General features: G+C 55.3%; 2 protein-coding genes across 6 annotated transcripts in view; both read left to right on the top strand.

The window, feature by feature from the left end:
• Positions 1-21,896, top strand: part of AJM1 (apical junction component 1 homolog) — a 37,876-nt gene extending 15,980 nt beyond the window's left edge. For 4 of the 5 annotated variants that reach the window (XM_075060498.1, XM_075060496.1, XM_032770788.2 and 1 more), the window contains one exon: positions 5,403-8,858. In XM_075060498.1, coding sequence (XP_074916599.1) covers positions 5,465-8,761 — 3,297 coding nt within the window. In that variant the 5' untranslated portion in view covers positions 5,403-5,464 and the 3' untranslated portion in view covers positions 8,762-8,858. Of the gene's footprint in view, positions 1-5,402; positions 8,859-20,699 lie in introns of those variants that run through there. The other variant, XR_004372364.2, reaches the window with a different exon arrangement.
• A 1,802-nt stretch (positions 21,897-23,698) lies between these two features.
• PHPT1 (phosphohistidine phosphatase 1) overlaps positions 23,699-24,553 on the top strand; it is a 5,740-nt gene continuing 4,885 nt past the window's right edge. Inside the window, exon 1 of the mRNA XM_075060683.1 lies at positions 23,699-23,709. Within this exon, the coding sequence (XP_074916784.1) occupies positions 23,699-23,709 (11 nt within the window). The remainder of the gene's footprint in view (positions 23,710-24,553) is intronic.

The following is a 24,553-nucleotide window of genomic DNA, read 5'->3' on the forward strand; positions in this document are numbered from 1 at the left end:
CTGGCACATGAAATTGCAAGCCCATTAGCAAGAATTTTTAATGAATCAGTAAACTCAGGGTTGTACCGTATGACTGGAGAATTGCTAACATAGTTCCTATCTTTAAGAAAGGGGAAAAAGTGATCCGGTAACTATAGGCCTGTTAGTTTGACATCTGTAGTATGCAAGGTCTTGGAAAAAATTTGAAGGAGAAAGTAGTTAAGGACATTGAGGTCAATGGTAATTGGACAAAATACAACATGGTTTTACAAAAGGTAGATTGTGCCAAACCAACCTGATCTCCTTCTTTGAGAAGGTAACAGATTATTTAGACAAAGGAAATGCAGTAGATCTAATTTACCTCGATTTCAGTAAGGCATTTGACACGGTTCCACATGGGGAATTATTAGTTAAATTGGAAAAGATGGGATCAATATGAAAATTGAAAGGTGGATAAGGAACTGGTTAAAGGGAGACTACAACGGGTCATACTGAAAGGTGAACTGTCAGGCTGGAGGGAGGTTACTAGTGGAGTTCCTCAGGATCAGTTTTGGGACCAATCTTATTTAAACCTTTTTTTTACTGACCTTGGCACAAAAAGTGGGAATGTTGCTAATAAAGTTTGCAGATGACACAAAGCTGGGAGGTATTGCTAACAGAGAAGGACCGGGATATCATACAGGAAGATCTGGATGACCTTGTAAACTGGAGTAATAGTAAATAGGATGAAATTTAATAGTGAAAGTGCAAGGTCATGCATTTAGGGATTAATAACAAGAATTATTTAGTTATAAATTGGGGAGACACATCAGTTGGAAGTAACAGAGGAGGAGAAGGACCTCGAGTATTGGTTGATCACAGGATGACTATGAGCCCAATGTGATATGGCTGTAAAAAAGCTAATGCGGTTTTAGGATGCATCAGGCGAGGTATTTCCAGCAAAGATAAGAGTGTTAGTACCGTTATATAAGGCACTGGTGAGACCTCATCTGGAATACTGTGTGCAGTTCTGGTCTCCCATGTTTAAGAAGGATGAATTCAAACTGGAACAGGTACAGAGAAGGGCTACTAGGATGATCCGAGGAATGGAAAACCTGTCTTATGAAAGGAGACTCAAAGAGCTTGGCTTGTTTAGCCTAACCAAAAGAAGGTGAGGGGGATATGATTGCTCTTTATAAATATATCAGAGGATAAATTTAGGGAGGGAGAGGAATTATTTAAGCTTAGTACCAATGTGGACACAAGAACAAATGGATATAAACTGGACACAGGAAGTTTAGACTTGAAATTAGATGAAGGTTTCTAACCATTAGAGGAGTGAAGTTCTGGAACAGCCTTCCAAGGGGAGTAGTGGGGGCAAAAGACATATCTGGCTTTAAGACTAAGCTTGATAAGTTTATGGAGGGGATGGTATGATGGGATAGCCTAATTTTGGCAATTAATTTGGCAACTTTGATCTTTGATTATCAGCAGGTAAGTATGCCCAGTGGTCTGTGATGGGATGTTAGATGGGATGGGATCTGAGTTACTACAGAGAATTCTTTCCTGGGTGCTGGCTGGTGAGTCTTGCCCACATGCTCAGGGTTTAGCTGATCACCATATTTGGGGTCGGAAGGAATTTTCCTCCAGGGCAGATTGGCAGAGGCCCTGGAGGTTTTTCGCCTTCTCTGCAGCGTGGGGCGGCTTGAGGTCTTCAAACCACAATTTGAAGACTTCAGTAACTCAGATATAGGTGAGGAGTTTGTTATAGAAGTGGATGGGTAGGATTCTGTGGCCTGCTTTGTGCAGGAGGTCAGACTAGATGATCATATTGGTCCCTTCTGACCTTAAAGTCTGTGAGTCTGAGTCTAAACTCACTTCCTGCTCCAGAAACCTTCCCAGCCTCAGGCATCTGAGGCAAGTTTTGATTTCTTTAGTCCTCCTGGTCCCAGACTGTCCTTTTTCCCAACACAGTAATAATGGGGAGAGCAGGACTGAACGTACGATTCTAACCTTTACCAGGGCTTGAGACCAAATACGTTCTCTGGAGTCTAACACAAGCTGGCTTCCTGCCCCTGCCCCTGCCCCTCACACTGGTGTGGCGTTACAAACCACGGCCATCTGCCCACAGCACAACCGCCTGCGATGGGGTCAGCTTCCAAAGCACCAGCCTCTGACCCGTGAGCTGAGCGAGAACTAGCTGTAAGGAGCAGGCTGTGGGCAGTAGTTGCAGGGGCCAGCACTAGAGCAAGGCATACGCCTACAGCATACCAGTGTATGGTGCATATGACCCTGCTCCCCAGAGGAAGCAGAACTCCCCGCTGCATTGGGACCCCTGCTGATTCCCTAGAAGCCCCACTACATCCTCAGGGACCAGATTTTAGACACAAATGCCTGTGCTTAAAATGCAAAGTACCACTGCCACCCTTGAGCCATGCTGTGTGCACAGGCCCAGAGGTTGTCTGCACATGCAGAAATGCTGCCATTCATGCAAAACACATGGATGCAGGCATATAACTAGGTGTGCAAACTGTACAGCTGGGTGTGCAAAGCAGGTGACTGCCTGAGCAAAATCTGCAGTGCGGCACCCCTATTTTGCACACATAACCACATCTTTGCACATGGATTCCCCATTCAGGAACCTGAGTCTGAAAATCTGGCCCCAGGGATATGTGGAGAGAGATTCCTGTGGCGGGGGAGAACTCTAGCCGGGAGAACGTCTGAGTCCAGTGGTATCCCTGCCAAAAACAACTCTGCAGAAATAGAACTCTTGTGAGTGTGTGGCAAGCTCCCATCCTGCCTGGTTCAGGGATCTGCACTGTAATGGAAGGTTTCTATGCAGATGGTGTCTGGGTCAGTGGTTCTCAATCAGGGGTATGTGTACCCCCGAAAGTACTCAGAGGTCTTCCTGGGGTACATGTAGAGATTTGTCTAGTTTTACAACAGGCTACATAAAAGGACTAGCGAAGGCAGTAAAATTTAAATTTCATGCAGACAATGACTTATTCATACTGCTCTATATACTATACACTGATATGTAAGTGCAACATGTATATTCCAATTGATATTTTAGAATTATATGGTAAAATGAGAAAGTCGGCAGTTTTTCAGTAACAGTGTGCTGGGGCCCTTTTTATGTCTGATTTGTAAGCAAGCAGTTTTTAAGTGAGGTACACAAGACAAATCTGAGACATCCCTCGACCGGGCTGTGTACAGACCACCCTGGCGAGCTCTTCTTGTCAGCCCTGGAGGTGATTCTTGGGAGAGGTAGGACAGGGCTGCAAGTGTAACGCTGACAGACCCCGGTTGCTGGTGGGTGGGATTGAACCGGGGCCCTCTGGAGCTTAGTGTGTCAGCCGCTACCGCATAAGCTAAAAGCCACCTGGCTCTTAGCTAAGGTGGCAGAGCAGACTTGTTTTAACTCTCTCTCGCTGTGGTCTCAGTGCCACTAGATGGGACAGAACCCCACCCCCAGAAGTGGTGTGGGTTACACAAGGACCATAAAGGTGATTCTTGATTGAGGCTGCTGGACACAGATGGTCTCTGTGGTTCTCTCTGGCTCTTTAGCTTCCAGACGAACACAGTCTGTGCTGCCTAGTGCCACCAGACAGATCTCTCTAAGCCCAGACCAAGGGGGAAGGACTTCTGACTACACCACCAGCCCTGTATCCCAAGCAGCATAACATTGCTTTGACAGGCCCTAGACAGAGAGCTTAGACCTTAGGGGGATCTGAGGGGTCCCCCAGAGCTGAGCTCTGACACTGCTTCATTGCAAACATTCTATGTTTGCATAAGCATATGCCAGGCAAGTAATTAGCCATGCCCATCCCGATACAGCCGTGGTTGTTTATCCCATGCATGCAGGTGCTGGTTTACACATGGCAGTGTGGGTCTATGTAGAGCTGGTCAGATTACTGGTTGCAGAGACGAGATGTGTGGAATTTGGCCAGCTGATTTAACAAATCCCTGCCCTCTGCTTAGCTGGCTGGGGTTGTCTGCATACTGGCCACTGTTTATCTGTGATGTACCACTGGCTGCGTAAGTCACATGGTGCTGTGTTTGCTTCCTCAATGGGCGACTGAGACTTACAAAAAGGAGAATAAGGAAGTGTTGCCCTTGTACAAAAAGGGCTTGGTGCTGTATAGGGCACAAGATCCACTCCCTGCCCCAGAGCCCATGAGCGCAATCAGATCAGCACAAAGCTGGTCCAGCTGGGACTCAGACACGTATAAATCAGCAGTAATTCCACTATGGTCCATGCCATTCTGCGGTTCAAACAAGAGGAGGATTGGGCTCAAAGCAGGCTGGCTGGAAGCTAGAGAGGGAGCAACTAGGACATGGCCTCTCTGTTTCCATGATTCTCTTTGCTCTAGGTGTTCTGTTATCAACTCCCTTCTGTTTGGTTGGCAGCGGGGAATGACCGGGCACTGATAAATTCACCTGGCTGGGAATTTTCTTTCTTTCTTTCTTATGAAAACTGCACTTCCTGAAATATTGACATTTTCCACAAGAAAATCTCAATTTTGCTGAAACTTTCCAATTTGCTTTCAGAAAAATCAGAATAAAGTAATTCCTTTTGGATCAGTTTGATGTTAATCTGTATCCACTGGAGCTGTTGTGGTGTCTCATGCCCCCCTCCCCTTCTTCTCTATGAGTTAAGCTCTCTGGTGGGAGTACTTCACCAACGATGCATCACAGCCTCCCTCTGATTGAACTGCTGTGTGCATCATGGGAGTCACATAACCATGGTGCATCATGGGAGGTGTAGTCCAGTCAAAGAGTTTAACCTGTAGAGGAGGATGGAAGCATGTCACTGTGACACCTCAGATAGGCACAGATTAAGGTCAAACTAAGCTGAAACAAAATGTGGCAACATTTCTGAATCAAAACTTTCCACTTGGCAAAAAATGTTGATACGTCAACTTTGCTGTGGCCTGATTCAGAATTAAACATATGTGGGAATAGTGAAGTTTCTTGCAGAATGAAAATTCAGATTTTCGATCCTCTCTGTAAATCCTGGACCATGCATGCTCATGGTATCTCTGGTATGGCCCTGGCCTCTGGCACAGTAGTATCTGAGCACTGGATGCCCTTGGTCACAAGCAGACTGGTCACTCCTAAAGCAACAGCCCCCTTCCCCCCCGCCCAAAAAATGCGTGTAAATAAGCCTTGTTCTCACCAATTCTGAATCAGGCCATGGCTGTAGGGAATTCCCCATCACTGTTCGCACCATTCGGCCAGCTCCAGTTTTTACCCCAGCATGGACACTTTTGCACATGTGCCAACTAGACTCACCAGCATTGCCAACTCCAAGCATTGCGGGATCATGAGTCAAGCCCCCAAAATCATGAGATTGGCTAAAAATCAGGAGCTTTCAAAAATAACCTGTTTAGAGCAGGCCTCTGCAGAAAGAGACTCAAGGTCCCTTCTCTCTCCTGTTGCAGGGCTGGCTGGCTTCCCCTGAGATTATCTAAAGAGGAGCTGGAGAAGGAAGAGCTTGTTTAAGATGACACGAACCGACCCACCTGACATACTGGTGTCTACAGTGTATCAAGACGTAGAGCTGAAGTGCCCAGCACCCAGGGATTCCATTGTCTGCCAGCCACTGACACAATGTGACGCCTTCATGTCAGCATCTCTGCCGCACGACACGCAGCCCTTCAACAAGCGCCACTGTAGGAGCTTTGACTTTCTTGAGTTGCTCGACGACCAGCTGGCCCCTGCTCCTGCTATGGAGCGCCCCTGCTGGCACCTGGGCACCCCCGAGCCTTCCTCAGGCTCCAGAGGCAGGAAGGCTCCTCCCAGGCTCGACGTTCAGAACACCAGGCCAGCCCCTCATGGCAGGGAAGGCCCCAAGGAGCCATTGGCTCGGGCGGAGCCAAAGAGGCGAGCGAGGTCCAAGAGCGCCCCTCGGGTGAAATCCACCTTCACTCCCATTGCCATCCAGATGTCATCCTCGTCTCCCCCCATGCCAGCCAGGCGGGGACGGGAGGCTCTGCGCCTCTCCAGGGAGCCTGTGAGGACAGAGACGTCCCCGCGCAGGGGGAGCGGATACGCACCAATGAAGGCCCCAATGAATGAGGTGCACCCCATCAAGCTGCAGCCTCAGCGGAGCAGCACCAGCCGCATCTCCCCACTATGTGTCAGTAGCAACTGCCCGGAGGAGGCCCCAGGTGGAAGGCCGGCCACAAGCCTGCATGTCAAGTGCCGGATGGACATGAAGCCAGATGAGGCGGTGCTGGTGCACGCAGCACACAGCCTGAAAGCCCAGAGCAGGATGGAGGTACCATACTGGCCGAGGCCACCTGGTGCTAGCCGGAGCCTGACTATCCCAAGCAGCAGGCAGGTGTCCGTGTCCCGCACTCCCACGCCCAGCGACTCCTACAGTGGGGAGCACAGGCTGCCCTACCCCAATGAGTACTACGAAGGTGACCCTCGAGGCCAGGCTTACCAGGCCATGCCCTCCCCACAGGACTATCCCGAGAGGGGCTGTGTGACCTTCTCCACTCCAAACGTGCCCACCAAGTTCTTCTACACAGAGGAGCCAGCCGGGTGCCCTGGTCTCGGCATTCCACTGAAAAGCTCTGGCTACGAGGCGTGTCCTCACCCATACCCAGGGCGCCACCTCCCTCCACAGCCCTTCTACCCAGAGGACCCAGCCAAAGGTAATATCCACACCATCCCACCCAGGACTTTCTACGTGGAAGAAGCTCGGACCTACCCCATCCAGGAAGCCCCTGCCCACACCTTCTACAGAGAAGACCCTCGATTCTACACCTCCAGGGGCATGCCCACCAAACCCCTCTATGCAGAGGACCCCAGGGTGTACCCTGCTCTGAACACCTCCTCCCGGTTGTTCTACACTGAGGATTATGGCAAATACCACGAGAGGGAATCCATTTCGCGGACGTACCCTCATGCCCGTAGCACCCAGCCTTTGCAGTTCAGCGACTGGTACTGCCCGGATCGGGTTGCACTGCCCTACCAGACCTTGCAGATGTCCCGCTTTGCACCTCATCCCTCTGGGCAAGAGGCCTTGCTTTCCTCTTGGCATGCCAGCTACAGCGCCAACCAGCCCCGCTTAGGCACAGACACCCGGCATTACTCCAAATCCTGGGACAACATCCTGGCGCCCAGTATCCGCAGGGAGGACCCCATGTTCCGCGGGCGCAGCTATGAGAACCTGCTCGCCCGGGAGCAGCACCGTGCCTTATCCCCTGATGACCGGCGGCAGCCTGTGGTGATCAATCTGTCCAGTTCTCCCAAGCGCTATGCAGCGCTCTCCCTCTCGGAGAACTCCATCATGGAGAAGATGCACACAGACGGTGGGCGGTGCCCCCTGGGCCGCTCCTGGTTTGTCACCCCAGAAATCACCATCACCGACAATGACATCAAAGCCAATGGGCTGAGCAAGAGCGAGAAGCGCTCGGCCAGCTGGGATATGCTCGATTCCGGGCGGGATGGGCATCGCTCCCGTGCCGCACACTACTACTTGGATCCCACTGCCAAAGAGACCATCCAAAGCAGCTCTGCCCGCCAGCGCAGCCTGGAGCAGTTGGACGAGCTGATCACAGACCTGGTCATCGACTCCAAGCCCCCGCCCAGCCACCACCCCAGCAACGGGGACAGCCTGACAGACCAGCTCAAGAGGCTGATCGACAATGACGTGCCCAGGCCTGCCAGGAAGCTGGAGGCCAGGAAGCCGCTGCCTTTATTGGTGGGGGAGCCCAGGCCCACCAAGGAGCAGCCAGGCCCGAGTTCCTTCCACAGAGACATATGCAAGGAGCAGGGTGGCCGCTCGCTTGCCATGTCTGTCTCCAGCAGCAGCTTTGAGAAGCAGCAGGATGGCTGCTCCCCGGAGCTGAGCGCGGATGAGGACGACATGATGATGTGTTCGAATGCCAAGTGCAAGCGCACGGAGACCATGTTCAATGCCTGCCTCTACTTCAAGTCCTGCCACAGCTGCTATACATACTACTGCTCCCGGAGCTGCCGCCGTGAGGACTGGGACACTCACAAGGAGAGCTGCATCTACGGGCGTATTGGGAGCATCTGCCGGCACGTGCTGCAGTTCTGCCGGGAGAACGCCGAGGTGCACAAGGCCTTCTCACGCATTGCCAAGGTGGGGTACCTTTCCCGAGGGCGAGGGGTGCTGTTCCTGGGCTTCCCCAGCTCAGGCTCAGCCGAGAACTTCCTCCAGTTTGGCTTGGAGAGTCTGCTGATGTCTCCCACCTACCTGTCCCTGCGGGAGCTGGAGGGCTACGCGGAGAACCTGGGGGATTATGCCCGGGAGTTGGGGGTGTCTGGCAGCCAGTACGACCCTGAGGAATGTTTCCTCTTGAATGTAACTGTGGCCGTTGGACAAAAAGTGCCTGTGAGGCATTCCCCCAAGATCCAGGTGCCGACAGTCAGGAAATATGCCAAGGTGGCCTTAGCCTCCTCCAGCCCCGAGAAGCAGATCCTGAAGAAGGAACGGGACATGGAGACCTTGATCCTGACCCCCCCGCCTGGCACGGCGGACCTTGACAAGGAGGGGGAGGAAGGGCGGAAGGCCCGGGAGGTCTGCTTCATCAACATCCAGCGGGAGCTGCGGATCCGAGGCGTCTTCCTGCGCCATGAGTTCCCCAAAATCTACGAGCAGCTGTGTGACTTCGTGGAGAGCAACAAGAGGTTCACGCCTACCACCATCTACCCCATTGACAGGCGGACTGGAAAGCAGTTCATGTGTATGATCATGGCCGCCTCTGAGCCACGGACCCTGGACTGGGTCGCCAGCCCCAACCTCCTGGACGACCTCATGTGACCAGCGCTGCCACACCACACAGGCCTCCTGTTTAGTCCCCTTTGTAGACAGGTATTTTATTACTGACACACTAAACTGGTCAGTCAGAATCTTCCTACCATTTCTAGCAGATAATTGTTGGTGCGTGGGTCCCGGGGAGGCCTGGGAAAGATGCTGTCCTGATGGGGCGGTGCAGATCCATGGACTCCATGGGACTCAGGCCACCTGCCTCTGTGTCCACTGGCTAGTCAGGGCAGGATCTGCTGAGCTCTCTAGATCCTGGTTGGCCTGGGTGGGGATAGAGGGGTGGAGCTGGTCCTGTTGCATGCGATGTGCCATGAGGAGAGGGCTGCTCTGTGGAGGGTAACTCCAGTGCCACAGGTCTGTTTCTCAGTGAGGTTCTTTCACTGCCTTCTCTTTGTTTAACCTGATTCCCAGGTGGGCTTGGCCAAGGCACAGGGCAACAAGTGACTGGCCTGCAGGTGTTCTAATAACAGCTCAGCCTAGAACCTGCGGTCCTGCCTGGTCCTACTCCCTAAATCTAACCACTCGACAACATGGCTACCTCTAAGCAAGTGAGGCCAGAGGAATCATTTTAAGCTCCCTGCCATGCCCACTCCATCCCACTGCCTAGACACCAAACTTGCCCGTAGCTGCTCCCACGTGGACAGTTCATTTCCCCCATCCCCTTGCCGCCTTGTTTAATGCTGGAGACAGCCAGGAAGGGGCATGTTTTCAACCTAGCCTCTGCAAGTAGCCCCAGTGTCTTAGCCCAGGAGTTCCCATTTGTCTGCATGGCTGCATAACTGTACCTGGAATGGGGCTCAGGGCCATGCCTTGGCACATGGGTTGAGTGCAGAGTGGGCTTGGGAGCATCCTAGGGGCTTTGGATTATGCAGACACATTTGTGTCTCTCATTTGAAAATCTGGCCCTGTGCGTCTGAGTCTTTATATAGCACATTATATGGGATGAGTCTCTGTACAGTGTGCCCCCCACGTGGGCTCTATATGGGATGAGTCTCAGACCAGCGTGAACACTAGACGATCTCTATGCAGCATGAGGCTCTATACCGCAGTGGCATAGCCAGGATGGGACATTTGGGGGGGGTCCAACTTTCCAACTTTGAGTGGGTGGGCAATGATGGGGAGGGAGGACCTTACAGGGGGTGATGGATGCTCTGGCCTGGGGCCCCAGGCACGCACCCAGCTCTGGGAGGAGACTCTGCTCTCCAGTGGCAATGGCTCCTGTCATCGTCCCACGCCGGGCCTGGCCCTAAGGCCGGTGCAACCATTTAGGCGACCGCTAGGGCACTAGGATTTGGGGGGCGCCATTTTCTTCGGCAGCAACCGCGGCAGCTGGATCTTTGGCTGCCCTGGTCGCCACCGGCATGTAGGTGGAGGGAGCTGGGGCAGGGGAGCGCGGGGAGGGCCGCCTACAGCAAGTAAGGGGGGAGGGGGCAGCACGCAGGGGAACTCGCAGCCCCACCTCACCCCTGCCCCACCTCCTCCCTGAACACGCTGTGGCTCCTTCACTTCTCCCACCTCCCAGGCTTGTGGCGCCTAAGTTGATTGGCGCCATGAGCCTGGGAGGTGGGAGAAGTGAAGCAGCGACGGCGTGCTCAGGGTGCTCATGCTCTCACGCGGAGCAGGGGTGAGCTGGGGTGGGGGGTGGCTCAGGGCAGAGGGTGGGGATGTGGGATCTGCAAGAGGGGCACCTCAGGGCTGGGGACGCGGCGGGAGAGGCGCAAGGTTGGTAAGTTGTTGCTAGACGTGCGAAACATCCTCCGCACCGGCCCTGCCTGGCCCCCAAGTGGCGACTACCTTTTTTAGGACTCCTCTCTCCGCATGTCACTCTGAAGCTCGCCCTCCTCTAGTGGTTAATTAGCCACTGGGCCAAGGGGTGCCCAGGGGCCCAGCCCATTGGAGGCCCAGAAAATGGACCATCCACCGGGGCTGAGTCGGGGAGAGCGGAGGTGCACGCACAGTCCAGAGGGCTGGCAAGCAGATGGGGCAGACGCTGGGGGCCTGGAGCAGCAGCAGCTGGGGTCGGGGTGGGCCGGGATGCTGAAGTGGTGGGCCACAGCCCTCCAGGCCCAGTCATGGCTGACACCCTGCTGTCCAGTGTGGGCTCGAATACGCTCTGAGTCTCTGTAAATGTGTGCTCAGTATGTCACTATCAATAGGCTCGATACAGTGCACACTATACAGTGTCTTACTGTTCGAGTCTGTATGCTGTGCCACTGTCAAGGTCCTTCCCCACTCTGACTTTAGATACAAATGGGGACTGCATGGACACTTCTGAGCTTAATTACTAGCTTAGATCTGGTAACTGCCACCATCTAGAAATTTCAGTGTCTGGATCACTTCTTGTCCCCCCAAAACCTTCCCCTCCCTGGCAACCTTGAGAGGCTTCACCAGTTCCCTATGAACCAGATCCAAACCCTTGGATCTAAAACAAGAGAAATTAACCATCCCCCCCTTCCCCCACTAATCCCTGGTGAGTCCAGATCCAATCCCTTGGATCTTTAAAAACAGGAAAAATCAATCAGGTTCTTAAAAAGAAGCTTTAATTAAAGAAAGAAAAGTAAAAAATTATCTCTGTAAAATCAGGATGAAAAAATACTCCAGGGTAATCAGATTCATATAGCCCAGAGGAACCCCTCTAGCCTTAGGTTCAAAGTTACAGCAAGCAGAGGTAAAATCCTCCAGCAAAAAAGGACATTTAAAAGTGAGAAAACAAAAATAAAACTAATCCGCTTCCTGCTGTTTACTTACAATTTTGAAACATGAGAGACTGATTCAGAAAGATTTGGAGAGTCTGGATTGACGTCTGGTCCCTCTTAGTCCCAAGAGCAAACACCACCCAAAACAAAGAGCACAAACAAAGGCTTCCCTCCACCAAGATTTGAAAGTATCTTGTCCCCCGATTGGTCCTTTGGTCAGGTGTCTGCCAGATTCACTGAGCTTCTTAACCCTTTACAGGTAAAAGAGGCATTAATCCTTAACTATCTGTTTATGACAGCCACAGAGATGGTCTTTATGCAGCATGCGGCTCTGTACAGGTGCACTCTGGAGCTCTCTATACAGTATGAGGCTCTAGGTGGTCTCTATGCAGTAGGCATTCCCTCCCCTCAGGCCTGTGCACAGCTGCCCACCTGTCCCCACATGCTGCTTCCACTTGCCAAAATCCCCCTGGTCCCCCTCCAGCGCCTCCCAAGTGCTGAGTCAGCCTCAGCTGCCAACACAAGGGCCCTGTCCTGTGGGGTGCTCAGGCCCTGCAGTGCTGCATAGACTGGGGCAGGACGCTCTTGCTGTGCCAGGCCAGTGTGGGAATCTGCCATTGCCTGCCTCAGGGTGGAGGCCGTGAGGGGTAAAAGTTCCAAGACATTTGATGCACTTTATCTGTAACTGACAATAACCCACTTCCAGGGCAAAGCCAGCAGCAGCCGCCCCCAGTTCTCCCCCCAGTATTAAGGCCCAAGCCCACCTCCCTCTTCTCCATTGCAGCAGGTCATTCCCACTCCCCCAGCATAACTGGGCAGGGAGCCTGGTACCCACTTGGTCCTATGTGCAAAGCCAAGGAACAGCTCTGAGAGGGCTACATTCCCTGGGTTGTGTGTGGCCAGTTCCTCTGGGAATGGAGGGGCTCAGGCCCAGGTGGGGTCTGGTGCTGGCTGCCCGTAGTGCAAGAATCCTGGGCTGTGCTCTGCTGGGGGAGTGGGGGCCCTGGAAGCCATGGGGCCTAGGGCTTTCTAGTGAATCCTGGGCCAGCCCATGTTGCAGCAGGATCTAGAGCGAAGTTGGTCTCTGTGCATTCTCATCAAGAATAAAACTCCTGAGACAGGCCCAGCGGGAGAGCTCCTGCCCCCAGGCTGCCCTTGCTTACGGCTCATTCAGCACCCCGTGCCGGATGAGCACTGCAGAAGGGTGGCCTGTTTCTGGTAGCATCTCCATCGCTGCTCCTCTCCGGGAATTGCCATGCCGCCTGGGTCCCCCAGGGGCTCAAACCCACCTGGAGTTTTGCCCAATTTGGTGTCCCCAGTGGAATTCAAAGCCATGCTGCCGCTCCCCGCTCCTGAACTTCACTGATGGTATTAAGGAGCGCTGAGCCTAGTGCAGGGCTCCCTAGCCATGTGGCCGAGGCGGGGCCTGAGCCAAGAGCTTTGCGCATCCCAGTAGTTCTTTCTCTGATGGCTCAAGGCGGGAGTGAGCCCCAGGCCCGGCCCGGTGGAGGCAGCTGTGGTGGTGGAAGAAGGCAGCCGCAGGCCAGCTAATGTCAGTTGGGCGGGGTGGGGGGTAAGCAGCGCCATGTGAGGGGGCTCCGCCCTGGAGACAGTCACCGCCAGGCATCCATGCTCCTCTCTGCAAAGGGCAGGAAGCAGGGCCTCAGCCCGCCCTGCCCAGGCATTGCTGCCCTCTGCCCAGCTCCTCGGTAAAGGAGCCAGCGTCTCCTGAGCCAGGATTTATCCTGCTGCACACCAGCCCCAGATTTCAGCGGCTCTCCAGGGGGCCACCTTCCTGGAACAGCCTCTTTGTTATGGCCTTGCTCTGGCTTTGGGACTTACCGCGCCAGCACCCTTGGGTTTATTTGGGGAGGCTCCTTCGTGGGGCCGTGCAGAGAGCGAGCAGGCACTCCCTGTCCCAGCGGGCACCTTACACACCAGCCTGCTGCAGGGAGAGCTCTGCTCGCTCTGGCTTGGGCGAGGGGAGCAGGTGTCTCCTTGCCCAGAGAAGGGAGGCTGTGATCTTTGCCAGGGAGCTCCTGCCCTAGGCCGGGCCCCGCTCCTGAGTGATGGGAACTGCTTACTGCAGGGCCCCAGCGCCCGAACAAGCAGGATCACCAAAGAGCAATCCCGGAGGCAGATCGGAGTGCTGGACTGGCCCTTTCCAGTCCTGCAAACAGCCCAGCAAGTCCAGGGTTAAATTAACCCCTCCACATGCCTTTGTACCTCCCTGGCATCGGATAGCCACAGTGCCAGCCAGGGGCTGTTTTTCCACCTCTCCCGTTATTGCCATCTCTGAGCGTGCCACAGGCCTGGGCTAGCGGGACAGCCACGTTCTGCAGCAGCCACCCCATGGTTCAAAGGGGTTAAAACTGTTGTGAAGGGGGGGTGTCTGTTTGGGGGGGTGCAGATCCCTGTGGGGGGGGCACATGCTTTCCGGGAAAGTGCCAAATGTTTTCTGGTTACACTTCTAGGCGAAGTCCAGCGCAGCTGCTGAGTGGGAAGGGGAGTGAACGCTGGCGTGCAGGAGGCAGGGATCATGCGAGGTACAGGCATGGATTACGCGTGTACTTGGGAGTGGTGTTTGTGCCTGCACACGCCTGCTGGGGGAACCTGGCTCTGAGGGGTGGGGGAAGGGTTGGCCTGTGTTTTAAAGCAGGGGGGCTGACGGGGCTTTCCCAGGGGCTGCCCAGCTGGGTCAGTCCTTACGGTAGAGGCTGGGTTCAGGCTGCAGTTTCTCTGGAGGGGCTCCTGTGCTTGTGCGCAGGGCTGGAAATCAGCTGGGCCTAGTGTAAATGCAGCCCCACTGACTGCCCCCTGCCCACAGGCCAGAGCCAGGTGTCCTGTGGGAGCTCCCCCCCACCCTGCCATGCAGAGGGCATCCCCAGAGCTCCCTGCTGGTGGGCTGGGAGCAGCAATGAGCTGGTGCAGAACAGCCTCTCCCAGAGGGTGCAGGCGCTGGGCATGGAAGATGGGTGATGAACACCCCTCACTCTGGCTTCCCTGCCATTGGGCTGGTGCTGGAGTCGCTGCCAGGTCCAGGCAGCAGGTGACTGCCCCATGAGGACGCTCACAGCTGCTGCCATCCTTGTTTTTCCTCTGTCCCAGCACAGGAGCTTGGACGATTGCCAGCTTGGGCTCTGCCAAATCCTGCCTGGGAGAATCTCCTGCCCTTAGCAGGATCCCTGCACGTGCTGCAGGGCTGTGTGCCAGAGGAGCTCTTCCGTCCCTCTGGCACAGGCATGCACCCTCTCCTCAGGGTGCTCCCTGTCATAATATGGGGGTCGGGGAGGGAAGGCTGAGGGGATGGAGGGCCATGGGAGGCCCCTCCCTGCAGCCAGGGCGGGTATCTCCGGATTGGGTCCCTTGCCAGCCTTAGGACTAATGAATTCCTTGCAGCCTAGCAGCTCTAACCCTCATCCCCTACTATGCTGTGGCACTGTCCAACCAACTTACAGTTTGAAGCCAGCTGCCTGCAGCGTGTTCCCCCTCCCCCGCCCCCCACTGGCATCCTAGTTGAGAGCCCAAGGAGCTCTGGTAGCCTCCCTCCTGTTCTCTGCAACAACAGCAGGTGCTGTCTAACCTTCCCAAGGCGTGTCCGGCCTGCCTGGGCCATGGCATTTCCTGCAGGGGCCCTCGTGTGCTAGCATGTCCATGACACCAGCTTCGGGGTCCCAGTGAAGCACCCCAGACTATGGCGGTGCCCTGCACTCAGGGATAGGCCGAGACGGGGGCCACACAAGAGTCTTGGTCTCTTTGGAGTCCAGGGAGCTTCTGCTCAGCCCAGCTACTTTCTTCAGACTCCAGCACTGCCCCCGATGCAGCAAACCCGCTCCCATGGCTGGAGCTCCCCATAGTGTCGACCTGCCCATCCTACCCCCAAACACCCAAGCTCCAGAGCCAGGGGCTGGCAAACAACCAGCTGGCTGAGCGCTGCATTGGAGCAGGAGGAGTGGAGCTGCCCAGAGCTAGCTGAGCATGAGCGAGGGGGAGAATTGGGGGGCCTGTTTAAGGTATGCTGGAGCTGGGACTGCTGGCTTGAAGTGGTTGCCATTATCTAGGTTTACAGTTTGGTTCAGTCGCTCTCAGCACCCCCACTGTGCAAGTTGTTCCAGCGCCCCTGGGTGCAGCAAGCCCCTGCCAGGCAGCCAGCCAGGCCCCGAATGGGGCAGTGGGAGCCGTGGCTCTGCCTGTGCGCCAGCCCTTCTGGGCCCAGTTGTTCCTGGGCAGGGAGCTCCTCCTCTGTGCTCGGTCCCAAAGGACAGAGGACGAGCTGTCACCTCACCCTGTTCCTCGTTGCTCAGCTGAGCTCCACCATCATCCCAGGGCTGCACCATGTGGCTGGAAGCAGCAAGTGCCCCTCCCCATACCCCACCTCGACCAGAGTGCCCACCCTGACCTGCGGAGATACGGCCACTCGCTCCTGAGCCGGGGGGGCCCACCAGTGCCAAGTGAAATGGTGGGTTTGCTGTCTCTGGGCCCCTCCCCTGGCTGGATGCATCTGAGAGCCTTCCGCACCCCTGGTTTTGGTGGGATCCTGTCACTAGTCCGCCCCCTCCCTGTGTTTTAGATGGGGTCTCTGCTGGGTTTGCGGCTCGCCCTCATGCCAGAGCCCAAGATGGGTGCAGCTCCCGTCATATGGATTCCGGGGGGGTTAATCCCATTGGACAAGGCAAATGACTTTTATGAGTATTGGCGTCTCTCGGGTGCACTAAGACTGTCAGATGCCAGCCGCCCAGTGAGCATGGCCAGGACAGTGTACCTTAGCAACAGCCCCCTGCTGCAGCGCCTGTTTGGGGGCATTCGAAGTGGAGCCAGCGGGAGGTGGCGTGGATTCCAAACATCTCAGCTGTGCAATCACCCAGCAAAGCCACAGGTGCCAGGCCAGCAGCTTTCCCTCTCCCTGGCATCTTTTCTGTGGAGATCTCAGCTTCTCCAGGCGGATGGGAACGTAATGGCAGAAGCAGGCCGGGGGGGTCGTCTCTTTCATGCAGTGTGACTCCAACAACCTGGACCTGATGCCAAGTCCAGCATGTGGCTACAGTGTAACATCAGCTGCGCTTAAAACCAAAGCACCAAGTGATCCCTCTGCCGGCAGGGTCCGAAGCTGAGGGTTGAGAAGCTCACGGAGGCTGAATTGCCCTCCCCACCCCAGAGGGGCCCTGTGGAACAGCAGCCACCTGCAGGTTGGGGGTGCAGCCTCCAGGGCTGTCAATCTTGGAGCGCTGTGTGTCCCGGTTGCTCAGTCATTGGCATGTGTTCTGTGGCTCCACCCCGTGGCTGAAGTTTGGATAGACTGGAATGCCCCCCCGCCCCCCTTGTTTGTTCTGGGACCCTGACTTCACCAGCGGGGGTGGCTTTTTGTTGCTGTCACCCCCTGGGGCTTCAGTCGGCTGCTGGCCCTGGCTCTTCATTCTTTGCCCAATGACAATGCTTGTTGGCTCCAGGGGCCTCCTCACTGAGCGGGCAGGGCTTATGTTGCCTTGGGCTGCACCCACCAGTACCAGTCACCAAAGGCCCTGTTGCCCATCCCAGCACACAGTGACCCTGCATCCAGCGCCCAGCTCCCGCGTGGCAAAGCCAAGCCACTGGGCCACGGTGCACAGCCACCAGTTCAAGCTGCTGAAAGTGCTGCTTGATAGTCCTGGTGAATGCAGCCACCCTCCATGGGCCAGGCAAGACCCTGCCAATGCAGACCCCCTCCGCCACAACTCACCATGGGCTGTGAGCAGGACCTTTAGATTCAACCCACAAGCCTTGCCCACTTGAGCTGGAGGAGTAACTCCATTACCGATAGCAGCAGGAGGCTGTTGTCCTCTAGTGGAAGCAGCAAAGAGTCCTGTGGCACCTTGTAGACTAACAGACGTATTGGAACATGAGCTTTCGTGGGTGAATACCCACTTCGTCGGATGCATGTCACAGGGCGCACAGGGAAGCCAGCCTGGTGTAAATCCAGACTGACCGCACTGGCAGCAGGGTTCCCAGACCTGCGACTCTCCTCAGAGCCCTCCCTTCTAGGTGCATACTGGAGCTGGAGCTTCCTAGGGAAGAAAAAGGGAGCTGCCGACAGGCCCTGTGGCGGATCCACTCACCCCTTGTGCCCAGGCACAGTGCGCGCCCTGTGAACAGAACAGTTTGTGTTCTGCTCCCGCCTGACCCGGGTGGGAGTCAGGAGAGCACAAGGATCGGCACCCAGTGAGCATGCAAAGCCAGGGGCAGGAGACCTATCATGCAGCATTAGTACTGCCACGTGATGGTTGCATACTCAGGGGCCAGCCTGAACCCCGCTGGTGGCAGGTGCAGTTCCATTGCCTTCAGCGCTCGGTGGTGCTGGGTGTGAATTGGCCCACGCCTCTGAGTGAGGTGGAATGAGAGAGGAGTGAGCAGGTTCCAGTGCATGGGAACTGCTGCCCCTTTGCTGCTGGGAGCCCCTGCCGCCTCCGCAAAGCTACTGTTCTAGGGCGAGCTGCTGGCCTAAATACAGGGTAACAGCGTGGCTGCTCTCTAGCCCATGCTCCCTCTGCAGATGGGGCCTGCACAGTGGCCCCAGGGCTGCCCTTAGTCAAGCTCCTGACTGGGGACAAGTGAGCCGTGGGAAAGTGCAGCAGAGTCAGGCACTCTGGAGTTCTGAGTCCTGAGCTGAAACTGAAGCAGTGCGTGACCTTGGACAAATCACTTAACCACTTTGTGCCTCAGTTTCCCCTATAAGTTGGGGGTAAAATCACCTACCTATCCCTGAGGGGTGGGGGAGGCTGCAAAGATGTTTGTGTTTGCTTAGCGATAGGTATTCGCAATATTCTTCTTGTCCCTAGGGCTTGAGTTCTGAGCAAGGGCAGGAGGGTAGCCCACCTTTAGGGGCTGCCTCAGCCAACATGAGAAGGAGGCACCAAGTTCTGCCTTATTTACAATGCAAAAGCGAAGTGAGCAGCAAGATGAGAGCAGTGCAGATAAGCCGATCGGCTGCCAAATACTGGACACAAGGAGCTGAGACCAAATTCCTGCATTCCCAGCCCATACCCTCAGCTGCCCTAGTCAGCATCCATGTCAAGTGAGTGACGCTGACTTACACCAGATGAGGATCTGCCCCAGGGAACACCATGTGCCCATTCCTGTATTGCAGGTGCACTGGGGAGGTTTACCTAGGCAGTGGTTTCCAAATGTTAGCAAACCAAGGAACCTCCAAGCCGCCCACTCAGCCCCAGGCCCTGCCTCCACTCCATCCCTTCCCCCAAGGCCCCCCCCACCTCTTCGCTTCCCTGTCTCTTTCCACCCTCTCCCCCAAGCATGCCCGTCCTTGCTCCTTCCCAGGCCCTCCTGCACGCCGTGGAACAGGAGGCACTGAGACGGACGCGGAGGAGTTGATCGGCAGGCCGGCGGACCCACAGGAGCACCCTTGCAGACCCATTTGGGAAACGCTGACCTAGCGGGAATCCTAAAGCTTTCCCTCTCCATGCTATTTGCTTCCCTTCAGCACAGGCCGTGCAACCTGCAGGTCAGTGTCAGTTTCCGTGCTAGCTGAGGGCTGTTGTGTTTGGGTTGCCAAGGAAGTATGCCAGCCTGTAGAGACCAGTCTGTTTTGTTGTCATTCCTGGGACCGCCCAGTCCTCTGCCATCCTCATCAATGCTCATTTCTTACCAGCCCTTCTTTTGCGGCCAAGTTTGACTCTGACCCTTTCAACTCCCTGGGGTTCATGCTGGGGCTCTTAGGGTTTGACCCCCCGAATCTTGGAGCCACAGGTGGCCTTGGATCTGTGTCTGGAGCCTCCCTGGAGGTGAATGGGGGGGGTGTTGTAGACTGGGGGGTATAAGCCCCATTTGCTGATGTGTTACTGGCCATGTGAAATGGAGAAGGGAGTTTGAGAACTGACCTTTCCCCCTGGACAATTCTGTTACCCACACACTTGAGGCACTTCCGTGGGCTCAAGATGTAACACCGGCACCCCCACCCTTGCCCAGTTCCCAATGCTCTGGGCGAAAGGCAGAGGCAGCTCTAGCTTTTTTGCTGCCCCAAGCATGGCAGGCAGGCTGCCTTCAGCAGCTTGCCTGTGGGAGGTCCCCGGTCTTGCGGATTCGGCGGTGCACCTGTGGGAGGTCCCCAGTCCCGCGGATTCGGCGGTGCGCCTGTGGGAGGTCCCCAGTCCCGTGGATTCAGCAGCTTGCCTGCGGAAGGTCCCCAGTCCCGCGGATTTGGCGTACCCTTTCCCGAATTGCTGCCAAATCCACGGGACCAGTGGAATTCCCACAGGCGCGCCACCAAAGCTGCATGACTGCCGCATTTGCAGGGACCGGAAGGGCACCCCTTGCGACTTGCTGCCCCAGGCAGGAGCTTGAAGCACTGGTGCCTGGAGCCACCACTGGCAAAAAGGCACCTACCCTTACCCAGTTCCTAGGGCTCAGGACATAATCTTCGGTGGGTCTGCAGGGTCTTTTACCAGTGAAGGAGCCTTACACAGTAATATTATCTATTTATTAACAGCTACCAAAACAGAACACACTCGCTAAGCAGGCACTGCTCACCAATCCCAAGAAGGCAGGTGGCCAGGCAGGATCAGGTCATTTGGGGTTCCAGCTTCTGCACAGTCTGATTGGCAGGTGTTGAGGTCTGGCAGTTCTGATCTGGGGTTGTGTCCTGGAATTAGGTGCTAACGAGCTTCCTTTTGGACCCCAGTTTATACAGCGAAACTTGAGTCCTGCTTAGCTGTACTGTCACCAACCATTGTAAACTGAAGTGCTGCAAGACAGTATTTTTCACCTATCCGAGCCCATTACGAAACCATTCTTTACCCAATCAGAGCCCAGCACCTGAGTTGGTTTAAATCGTGCAGAATTAGTTATGCCACAGACAGAAACGATCAAAGAACCAGACAGAGACCCTACAGATAAACAATAGAGAACTGGGCGTCGTAAAGACAAAACACTAGAAAGTAGAGATTTCACAACACAACTGTTGAGAAGTGACTGCGTGCCAGGCAGAATGCTGTCAACGTTTTCTTTAAACATTGTAAGCTCTGTTTCTTCATCTGGTGGTGGTGGCACTGTTAGGACAGGAGCACATTCTTCACAGCCCCATATTACATTGTTTTGATGTAATTTAGAGGCAGTGGGGATGTGACTGTCTGCTTCTTCGCTCATGACTGTGACTGTCCTACTGTGGCTGGAGAAAAAGCCTCTGACCTTACAATACGGGGAGCAGAGAGCTATGGAGGGTGACGGGAATGTTCTGTCCTTGACCACAGGGAACCACCGCGTGTTGCTGCCATCTAGAGAGATGGACCAGAACTACATCCCTGGATCCAAACATCCTATCTCCCAAGCCTCTGATTCAAAGGTGGAGGTTCCCCATGCAGAGCCGAATGGAAACCTCCCCAGGTGGCAGGGTGCTCAGGTGGTGCCCATTATAAAGAGACATCCAGCTGTGCATGCTGATCCTTGGTTTTGGTTCATGCCCTTCTCCACTCTGAGCGCATCAGTCTAGGATTTCGCCTGTTGGCCAGGGAACTTCTGACCATGCACTAATGTGAATGCACCAGAGCCATGAGCACTGATTTTGGGCCTGCCCAGCATCAAGGGATCAAGTAAAAAAACACCTGAAGTTATTAACTAGCACTGGAATGGAAACCATCAGTTCCTGTGCCAGGCTGCTGGGTCAGCCAGGGGTGTCCATGCCACTGCTGGGAGGCGGCACCCTCAACGACAGCACTGTTGTGGGCAGCTACCACCCCACTGCACCAGCTAGATAGTGCCCATTAGCTGAGTAGATGTGAGTTCGTCTTCTGTAAAAGCTGAATAGTTGGAGCAAAAGTGAGGGACTCCTGCCTCTCAGCCAGCTAAGCTGAGTTCCTCCCCAGCAGTGCTGCGGTCAGTGGGATTTCCTGCCTTTCATCATAAGGCCAGGTGGGCTTTTCTCATCCACACCATCCCAGTCATCGTAAGTTCCCTCCCCCATTTCACCTGCAGAGCTGTGACTTCTCTTGTGGCAGCAGGGGAAACTGGGAGCATCTTTGTCCTGGTTTTGCACTGTCTGGGATCCTGTCCAGGCTTTAACCATGTTTCATGGCCGAGATCCAAACAGCTCTTCCAACTACACAGCTTCAAGGTCATGGTGGATCCTGATAGCTGCAGCCTCCTAATCGAACAAACAATAAATAAAAAGACTGAAACTGCATCTTCTCAGCTGGGCTCCCTGGAGGGTTTTACCTAAACAGGACAGAATTCTTTGATAAATGCATGTTCTATTTATTTCCTTTTTTAAAATTATGCATCATATAGAAGAGTCAGATCACATCTCCTCTTGTGCAGAACAGAACTACGTCTGTATTTTCTCACGTTTCGTTGTATCATTCCTGCTGGTGTCCCACGGCAAAGTTTCGGAGGTAAACTTATTATGAGAGACCTATTTTCTTTGGATATCCATAAAGTATAACTTGAATGTACAGTTGTTGTCTGCCTTTACTGACTTGACTGGGCAGCAATAGTTTTGTGAGGAAGGTGCTGATCTTGTGAGTCAGGCAGGGGAAACCTTTCCTGCTAACATGAAGACAGAGTCCGCCTGGGGCCAAAAAACACTTAACTGGAATGAGATACAAAGAAAAGGAACTGTTAGAAGCTCTGGGACACTGGAGGAGTGATGGGTGAGTGACCATTTGTAAGTGTGACAAAGTGACGTGCTGCAGACATAAGCGACACATGCCTGGGGAGTGGGGATCAGAGCCTGGTCCATCCACCCCAAACATCTACGCCTCTGCTACTTGTGTGAGAGGCAACTTCAAAAGCTGACAGAAGCGGTAGCCGGTCACAAGAGGGCAGCATCCCCCATACAGACCAAAACCCAGTACACTACAGCACCATCCTCACCCATTTGCCAGTGACTAGAGCACGGACTCGTCAAGAAAATGCCCAGGTACAGAGGATCATCAGCAGTTCTATTCTGAAGGCTTAAGCAATGCACAAATCATGTGCTGGCCATTGCAGAAGAGGGATGTTCATCCTCAGTGAGTCAATCGGTTTGTGCTACCCAGATGAGCAGGGGTGCAGACCCTCTGTTCTGGGGAACAAGGCTGTCCCAGGCCTCCCATATTATCATAGTGCTTCAGATCAGGAGGGATCACCAGATCATCCAGTTTCACCTGTAGATCACAGGCCACAGACACGCGCAGCACCTGCACACTAAACCCAGCCACCAAAGGCGTGAGGGGGAGAGGGGCACAGAGCTTCTCCAGCCCGGGGCCGCGAAGGCAGGGAAGATCAAGTTCTTGCCAGGGCTGAGGCTGGGAGGAGGGAGAGAAGATTGATGATCTGCTGGGAGCTGGTGGGGAGGGGGGAAATCAAAGTCTTCCCTGGGCCAGGGGAGGAGGGAGGCAGCGAGCTCCTCCTAGTGCCGGATGGGCAGGGGGACAGTGAGCTTCCATGCCCCCTCAAAAGGGGTCAAATTTAAATTCCTGTGCATGCCCCTGCCAACTACCAAAATTAGACCAAAGTAACACAGCCCCTGGGACCTAAAACCTTTCTATGCCCTAAGGAGTGAACTGGAGGCAGCAAGGGGCGCCAGTGTTGAGACCCCCACCACGGCACGGAAATGACAAGAGCTAATCCTGGCGTAATGCACCCACCCGCTGCTCCCTCGTTCTCATCCTGGGATTGTTAATTCTTTGAACGACAGCAGTAGGAGGCTCCAGACAGAAGCAGGTTGCATTACACTGGCTGTACTTGCTTTATAGGCCCAAGTTATTAATGCAAACACATAAAGGAGCACGACACTGGCACACGGGAAGAACCAGATTTCAGTTCTAAGGGGAGTAATCGACGGGGAACATGGGGCTCTTTCTGCCGGTGCCACACCCCAGCCTTTCCCCAGGCTAGGCAGCCACTGGGCTTGCTCAGAACACAACCAGCACTTCTCAAGTGGCAGGGCAGGGTGTCAGGCACGGCAACAGGCCTGCATGTCAGGGAGAGGGATTGGGTGTCAGGCAGGGCCCACTGTGTGGCAGGGTTGGGTGGCAGGCAGGGAATGAGGTGGAGAACAGGTGGGGCTAGGTGAGAGGCAGGCAGGGATTGGGCTGGGTAACAGGCAGGGTGCAGGGTAGGATGGGTGCTAGGCAGGGAGTGAGGGGGGTTCTGGCAGGGAGCAGAGTGGGGTGGGTGACAGGTGGGGTGGGTGAGAGTCAGGGAGCGGGGTTGGATGGGTGTCTGGCAGGGCTGGGAGACAGGTGGGGCTCGGTGACAGGCACGGAGCGGGATGAGTGACAGGTAGGGCTGAGTGAGAAGCAGGGAGCTGGGTGGGTGCAGGTGGGGCTGGGTTTCTGGTGGGGAGCAGGGTGGGTGAGAGGCAGGGAGCAGGGTGGATGAGAGGTGGGGCTGGGTGAGAGGCAGAGAGCAGGATGGGTGACAGGTGGTGCTGGGTGAGAGGCAGGGAGCTGAGTGGGTGACAGCTGGGGCTGGGTTTCTGGCGGGGAGCAGGGTGGGTGAGAGACAGGGAGCAGGGTGGGGTGGGTGTCTGGCAGGGCTGAGCGAGAGGCAGGGAGCGGGGTAGGTGACAGGTGGGCTTGGTGAGAGGCAGGGAGTGGGGTGGGTGATAGGTGGGGCTGGGTGAGAGGCAGGGAGTGGGGTGGGTGTCTGGCAGGGCTGGGTGAGAGGCAGGGAGCGGGATGGGTGACAGGTGGGGCTGGGTGAGAGGCAGGGAGCAGGGTGGGGTGGGTGTCTGGCAGGGCTGGGTGACAGGTGGGGCTGGGTTTGTGGCGGGGAGCAGGGTGGATGTCTGGCAGGGCTCGGTGAGAGGCAGGCAGCGGGGTTTTGTGAGACTCAGGGAGTTGGGTGGGTGTCTGGCAGGGCTGGGTGGGAGGCAGGGAGTGGGGCGGGTGAAGGGAAAGGGAGCAGGGTGGGGTGGGTGTCTGGCAGGGCTGGGTGAGAGGCAGGGAGCAGGGTGGGGCAGGTGTCTGGCAGGGCTGGGTGACAGGTGGGGCTGGGTTTCTGGTGGGGAGTGGAGTGGGTGTGAGGCAGGGAGCGGGATGTGTGACAGGTGGGGCTGGGTGAGAGGCAGGGAGCAGGGTGGGGTGGGTGTCTGGCGGGGCTGGGTGAGAGGCGGGGAGCGGGG

This window comes from Chelonoidis abingdonii, chromosome 24, assembly GCF_003597395.2.
Source record: "Chelonoidis abingdonii isolate Lonesome George chromosome 24, CheloAbing_2.0, whole genome shotgun sequence".
Lineage (NCBI taxonomy): Eukaryota > Metazoa > Chordata > Testudines > Testudinidae > Chelonoidis > Chelonoidis abingdonii.